The sequence below is a fragment of the Littorina saxatilis genome, linkage group LG7 (assembly GCF_037325665.1).
Source record: "Littorina saxatilis isolate snail1 linkage group LG7, US_GU_Lsax_2.0, whole genome shotgun sequence".
Lineage (NCBI taxonomy): Eukaryota > Metazoa > Mollusca > Gastropoda > Littorinimorpha > Littorinidae > Littorina > Littorina saxatilis.
Window position 1 is genome coordinate 53001725 of NC_090251.1, and position 7500 is coordinate 53009224.

General features: G+C 41.7%; 1 protein-coding gene across 2 annotated transcripts in view; it reads right to left on the reverse strand.

Moving 5' to 3' along the window:
- The window catches only part of LOC138971793 (A disintegrin and metalloproteinase with thrombospondin motifs like), a 37344-nt gene that overhangs the window by 25681 nt on the left and 4163 nt on the right, over positions 1 to 7500 (reverse strand). For both annotated transcript variants that reach the window (XM_070344608.1, XM_070344607.1), the window contains exon 2: positions 3100 to 3220. In XM_070344608.1, coding sequence (XP_070200709.1) covers positions 3100 to 3220 — 121 coding nt within the window. The remainder of the gene's footprint in view (positions 1 to 3099; positions 3221 to 7500) is intronic.

A 7500-nucleotide genomic window follows, 5' to 3' on the forward strand; every position in this document is an offset into this window, starting at 1 on the left:
GTTAGGTCTTATAACTCAGCATGCCTCAGCAATAACCAACAGAGTTATTTTCCCTGAATTCGTTCTTTTACAGTCAGCAAACTCAACGTAATTTCTTTCACTCTGCTCTCGAGGTTTTTTAAGCGGATTTATTTCTTGCCTGGTTTTACTTTTTTCTGTGGGGACATTGTGTTTCTGCTGCATTTCTTTGGATTTCAATTACAGATTCTTTTAAGCTACACATTCGCATTCGAACATTGTAAGAACATCTCGGTCAAGTCTTCGGAATAACTCTCCACTGTTGTTAACTTGTCTCGTGGATCCCTGGCTGTTTGTCAAAATTCATGAATCTACATACAACACTATTAAGAATCTGCACAGCTAAATGATTCTTTACTAATAATTAGATTTATTTTCTTTGGTCCATAATTATTAGCTCCTTTTGATAAGGAAAGAAATGCTGTCCATTTTTTCTTATCCTATTTCAAAAATACTATTTCACGGTTTATTTCAACTGACGATAAATCTTATATGTTGCCTTAAGTTCCTAAAAAGAATGCTGTTGGCTCTTGTTATTTGATTTGAAATTTTTTGATTTTTTAAAACACGAAAAAGCAGTGCATGTTTACTCTGTGACGGGCAGGATAGGCTCGTCAACCCTGGCAGGCAGCTATCCTAAGAGAAGACCACTCTGAATTCAAAACGAGGGTAGAGGAGGCTCATCATCCATGGAAGGAAACTCGTCTAGGAGAAGGAAAACTCCGAAATGAAACCCACGCAGTCCCTCGAAGACGGAACGGCACTGGCCTTTTTTAGGCGGGGAGCAGACCGGGTGCCTACGCTTCCCTCGACAAATGGTTGTGTCATCAACGAATCAACTCTGTGTCCCTTGTTTATCACAAAGACTCATGACAGTTCCCCTCTCGAATGCTGTCAATCTGTCCTGCCCTTTTCTTTCCCATGGATGGACACGCTTCGGTTTCCACGGCCGCTCATTCTTTTATTCCTCCGTAATTAAACATTAGGCATAAAACGTAGGCAGCGTGAACCTTCTTATACAATTTTCTGTATGTTTTACATTCAGACAAAAAAAGTTATTACACCACCGCCCATAACATTCCGCTGCCTTAATTAGATTCCATAGATAAACGTAGATAGCGTCAAGTTATTTTTCTCACACCACCGCCTATACTATTTTTCCTTCATAATTGAACGAGACGGTCAACCCCCCGCGGGTTAGGGGGAAGAATTTACCCGATGCTCCCCAGCATGTCGTAAGAGGCGACTAACGGATTCTGTTTCTCTTTTTACCCTTGTTAAGTGTTTCTTGTATAGAATATAGTCAATTTTTGTACAGATTTTAGTCAAGCAGTATGTAAGAAATGTTAAGTCCTTTGTACTGGAAACTTGCATTCTCCCAGTAAGGTAATAAACACATTGTACTACGTTGCAAGCCCCTGGAGCAAATTTTTGATTAGTGCTTTTGTGAACAAGAAACAATTGACAAGTGGCTCTATCCCATCTCCCCCCTTTCCCTGTCGCGATATAACCTTCGTGGTTGAAAACGACGTTAAACACCAAATTAATAAAGAAAGAAAGAAAGAAAGAACGAAGTCAGAATAAACTTTCTTGTGCCACCACCCATACCATTCCTTCTACAGAATAAAATTATGAGTGTACTCGTAAAGCGTAAAATGTAAGTTTAAAGGCAAAACGAAATTTGAGAATACGTCATAATGCGAATAGTGGCGTCACTTAAAAATCCTGTTACTTATATACCGGGGGCCCGGTAGCTCAGTTGGTAGAGCACTGGACTTGTGATCGAAAGGTCGCAGGTTCGAATTCGGGCCGGGACGGACACGGGTCAACTTTATGTGCAGACCCAGAGACGGAAGCCATGTCCCACCCCCGTGTCATCACAATGGCACGTAAAAGACCTTGGTCATTCTGCCATAAGTGCAGGTGGCTGAATACACCTAAACACGCAGACACCTGGGTAGCGCGACTCTGTTGCTGCTAGCTTCCCACTGCATGGGAGGAAGTGACCTGAAATTCCCAGCGATGGGACAATAAAGTAATGAAAATGAAAAAAAAAAAAAAAATGAAAAAAAAAAAAAAAAATGAAAAAATCTCCCAGGAAATGACCAAAACACATTTGAGAATAAAGTTTGTCTCGGTGATTTTGTCATACCAATAGTAGAAAATTACTCGCAAGGTCATCCGCCAGTTTGTGCATGTATCCGTATCCTATATCATTAACTGACGACAATGAACACAACAAGAAATTCCTCCGAGGTAGGAAAAACACCCCCGTCCTTAGCATTCTCACTGCCACCAACTGAGCAGGCACTGCTAACAAGTGTGGTTATTTCCCTTTGACCATTAATATGTCGCTCTATAAGTCCTTGTAGAATCTTAATCCACCAATAACTCCCTAACCGTGTGTTTGACTGGTCCCAACTTTTGTAAGGACCGTCTCAGGAATGTATAGAACCTGTTCACCAAGTTTGGTGACGATCGGTCCGTTCATTCTTGAGATCTATATGCGAACACAAACAAACACACAAACAAACACATCGACCGAATCCTATACACACCCCTATACCGGGGGTGTAATGAAGAAGACGACGATAGCGATGACTTTTAGAAAGTTGGCAAACAAAACAGGAGACTAAAAATATTCGTAATTGGAAGAACAGAAGCAGATAGTAAAGAAGCTCATATAACAAAACCTCAACTTGTAAAATAAACAATATATGTTAAAAATAAAATTAAGATTAAAAAACTTTTGTTTTTAAATGCAATAGCCCATCAGTTACTCCCGCGTTCAAATGTTGATAGGCAACGATGTACATATCCAGCCAATCAACGCTCTCCCCGCCACGCCCCCCTCCCTCGATCTTTTTCTTTTTTTCAAATACATGTATTACAACACAACAGCAGCACCACCAGCGTTAACAAAAAACACCAGGTATACCAAGAAACTTTCATTCACCACACGACACAAAATAAATGTTCCCCACAAAACGTCTGGGCCCTTCTGACACTTTCACATACCTCCCTCCCGTTTCTCCCTCGTCAATCAATCTTACTTCCTGCACACAATCAGTTCACACTTACTTGTGATAAAAGGCGTAGTCGAGATAGACCATGACGTCAATGTAGAGGGTAGGTCTAGTCTGTCGCCTCTCCCGCCAGGGGGCTGCACCCTGTCCATTATCTTGTCCAAAATTTTGCAGTTCTGTTGCCAAAACAAAAAAAACAAAAACAAAATCTTCAATGTAAGGTATTCGAGAACAGTTTTGCGTGTGCCTGGTTGTGTGCTTTTTAACTACATACAATTAGATTGTAAGAAACTGATCGTAGGGGAAGGGCTCCTAATATGGACCGGCTCCTAATATGGACCACCTCTTGATCTGACAAACTAACGGCGCTAGAGCGCTAAAAACATTTTCATTCGCTCTATTCACCCTCTCTGGATAACTTGCACATGTCAAAACAGTTGCAGAAACACAAACTTCAAAACCGTTTGCCTTTTTCTCTTTTTTTCACTTTTGGCAGCGTTCGCTCTAAATTTGACGCCTAAAACGGACTCGTTTCTGTCCACAGCCAAAGCTTTTATCACACAAAAATTGCTACATATGACAGCTAAGACCGTATTTGTTACATTTTAGCAGTTTTGACCCCGAGTTTCTACTGCAAACAAAACATAATAGCAAAATCGCAAAGTATGTGTGAGTCCCCTAATATGGACCACCTTCAGCAAATCGAAGAAAATAAAAGCTAAAGGCTATTTTCATTAATTCATTAAGAAGCTTGCTGAAAATAACTTATAACTAGCCCTCAAGCTTTAAAAAAAAATCAAATTGTCTTCCTTTTGTGGAAGTTGATAATTTCACTTATTTTCACTCTGTTTTTGATATGCTTCTTTAGTTTCCTGGTGTGCTTCAAATAATGCTCTCATCAACCCGAAACAGATAAATCTAAAGCATATTTGAATTAGTCTAACATGCACACCAAGTTGTATCATGTTATTTTGAAGTATAGGGGGCTTTTGACAGTGATTCGTGAAGGCTGCTTCACTGGTCCATAGTAGGAGCCTGGGCGCCTAATATGAACCATTTGTGATTTTTTTCTGTATTTAATTTTTGCTGAATGTCTATCAAAGCTATTTCACTCTAATTAGGCCTAACGGTTCACCTAAGAGAGAAGGACTACCAAACACAAAATGAAACTTCTTCGCAAGAAAACAAGCTAGTTATTAGCATGAAACAAAAAGTGGTCCATAATAGGAGCCCTTCCCCTACATGCGCTATAAAATGTAGGCGTCACCTGAAAGACGGCATTGTGAGCAGCCAACGTGAACCGTTGAATGGTTCTGCAAGGTATTCGATCAGAACGCAAAGAAAGTGTGCGCATAATAATTTAATTACACGATCTGTACCACTGGTTTTACATGTGGATTCTTTACAGAAGTTTCATTGGCTTTTATTGTGCTCTTGCAGATAGTTGTCGGTTTTTAAAGTCCCTTCAAATTATTCCTCTATGCTGGACCGGCTCTACCTGATAACACTGAATAGACTGTTGAAAACACAAAACACAGCATGGCTGACGTCACCATGCTTGGGTTGGGGGAGGGCAGTGGCCATATTTAGTGAAGCGACCCAAACCATAGCGTTCAACAGCCATGACCAATATTTGTGAGGTGAGCGGCTGCTTGCCGAGATACCCGGAAGGGAGAGTGGAGAAAGCTCGTTTATTTTCACACGGGAAGTGGAAAATAGGCTGCACATGGGTGTCATCTGTCAATAAACACATGCAACATCCGTGTGGAGATCCCTACAACGTGGATTGTTACACCACAGCCACTCAGAGATCTGGTAACAATCCTGTTTCAATCTGAAAACGTTCTCACACAATTCGCTAAAGCTAAACAATGAGGAAATGACATTTTATCTTTTAAGAAAATATTACTTGTACCAAAAATTGCAATAGAAATCATATGCGTATATGAGGGACGGTAAAAATGAACGTAGGTTATTTCATTTCAGTGAATCTGCTAAAACGTGAATACAAAAGAGTCACCGTTTTATTAAACTGTGTTATAGCTGGAGAGGTCTAATCTAAACTATATAATTATACTATACACCCCACACCCCACCCCTCCCAGGCGTCATCAGCAAACTAGACTTGTTTCGCTGTTTTCAGGGTTTGTATGAGCTGTGACACGAATGGATTAGTGGGGATTATAGGATTAGTATGGGTTTTGAAGATGGTACAGCGAATCCTTTTTGTATTCATTTTATAAGCTCTGGGCAACAGACCCCTGTTCCAAAACGTCACGGTGAACAAAGACGCTTACTGATAACAAGGAACCCGGAAGGGAGGGGGCAAGACGGGAAGAGGGGGGGGGGGGGATTTCTTTTTATCACATAGCGGTTTTGGCCAATGGCTGTTGGCTTTCAAACTAGTTTGTAAGAAATTGACGTACACGCGTACCTAAACGTAAGCACCATGAAAAAGATGTCATTGTGAGCTGCCAGCGGGATATGGGTCTAATTAACCGTTGAATGGCTCTCCGGGCTATCGATATAAATTTTAATTTACCGGTTCGGTTCGGTAGATTACAAGAGGGAAAAATTCAGACGCCAACGCAGAAGATTGTACTTATCTTATCATGGCCCTTTTAACTGTTGAACTGGTTTTTGGCTCACGTAAGTGTAGCCTATGCGATGCTAACTTTTGTCTGTCTGTGCGTGCGTGCGTGCGTGCGTGCGTGCGTGCGTGCGTGCGTGCGTGCGTGCGTGCGTATGTATGTATGTATGTATGTCTGTGGTAGAAACTTTAACATTTGAAGACGTCACAACATTTGAAGACGTCACATTATGACGTAAGAGGGTTAGACGTCACGCGAAGGAATTACTGAAAGTCTCGGTCATTGTTATTTTGAGCGGGCCGAGACTAGTTAATTCTTCGAAATCGGCCATTCAGATCTAGGTCTAGTGTCTCGCTTTCTTGCACAGTGTCACCTATGCCGCTTACTGTGTGTGTGTGTGTGTGTGTGTGTGTGTATGCAGGGCCGGATCTGGGGGGGGGGTCCTGGGGTTCCGGACCCCCCCCTCCCCCCCTGGCCATCCAATGTACCTCTCAGAGAAAAAAAAATGTGGACTTTGGACCCCTGCCCTCAGTTGGACCCCCCCCCCCCCCCTCAAACGAACTTGGTCCGGCCCTGGTATGTGTGGCGAAGTGATTGAGTTTGTGTTACTGTTTGTCGATTTCTTACGTGAGCCTTGAAGGCTTCGCCTCTTGTTTTCCAGGGTATATGGCAATTACTTAACCAGCTCCATTCTGTGATGTATACGTGAAAATAGGGACACCAGCACACAGTTTGCCAATGTTAGGCCAAAAAAATAATAGGTGTGGTTACGGTAACATAGCCAAAAAAAATAGGGTAGGAAGGTAGGCAATCACTTTTTTTTTTTACTTTTTTTTCTAATGTGTACAAATTAAACCTACTTGACAGGGAAATAAGTGTGCGATTCGGGCGCTTTCGCTTTCATTGCGTTTTCTGCACTCGTTTACTTGGGGTTTTTTGGTATTTTGTTGACAAATGTAATAAAAAGTTATAGGGTCGGCCCCAAAAAATAGGGTAGGTCGGGTTACCGTAACCACACCTATTTTGTTTTTAGGCCTTATCTGTGTACATGTGTGTGTCAATCTAGTCGCAAGGCACACAAGTACAGAAGATTGTCTTCGTCTTATCAGTGTATATTTTTGGTCTGCTTATAAGTCCTGGGGGGCGACAGAAAAATGAGCCTTTAATTTGACATTCTTTCACCCACTAGGCCGAGTCGGGGGTTGGAGTGAAGCGGATCCGGGACAGTATCTGTGAAGATCAGATACTTAAAGGCACAGTAAGCCTCCTGTAAACCATCACAGATACTGTCAGGCTTTTACACACAGTACATACAACCTTTCATTTAAACACTCACCGCTTGAGAACATCCAAGGTGCCCTCCGTAAAGAGCGAGCAATTTTCAAAGAATTTATTTTTCAATCAATCAATCAATATGAGGCTTATATCGCGCATATTCCGTGGGTACAGTTTTAAGCGCAGGGATTTATTTTTGTATCTTTTATTTTTTATTTTTTTTATGCAATTTATATCGCGCACATATTCAAGGCTCAGGGATTTATGTATGCCGTGTGAGATGGAATTTTTTTTACACAATACATCACGCATTCACATCGGCCAGCAGATCGCAGCCATTTCGGCGCATATCCTACTTTTCACGGCCTATTATTCCAAGTCCAACGGGTATTTTGGTGGACATTTTTTATCTATGCCTATACAATTTTGCCAGGAAAGACCCTTTTGTCAATCGTGGGATCTTTAACGTGCACACCCCAATGTAGTGTACATGAAGGGACCTCTGTTTTTCGTCTCATCCGAAAGACTAGCACTTGAACCCACCACCTAGGTTAGGGAAGGGGGGAGAAAATTGCTAACGCCCTGACCCA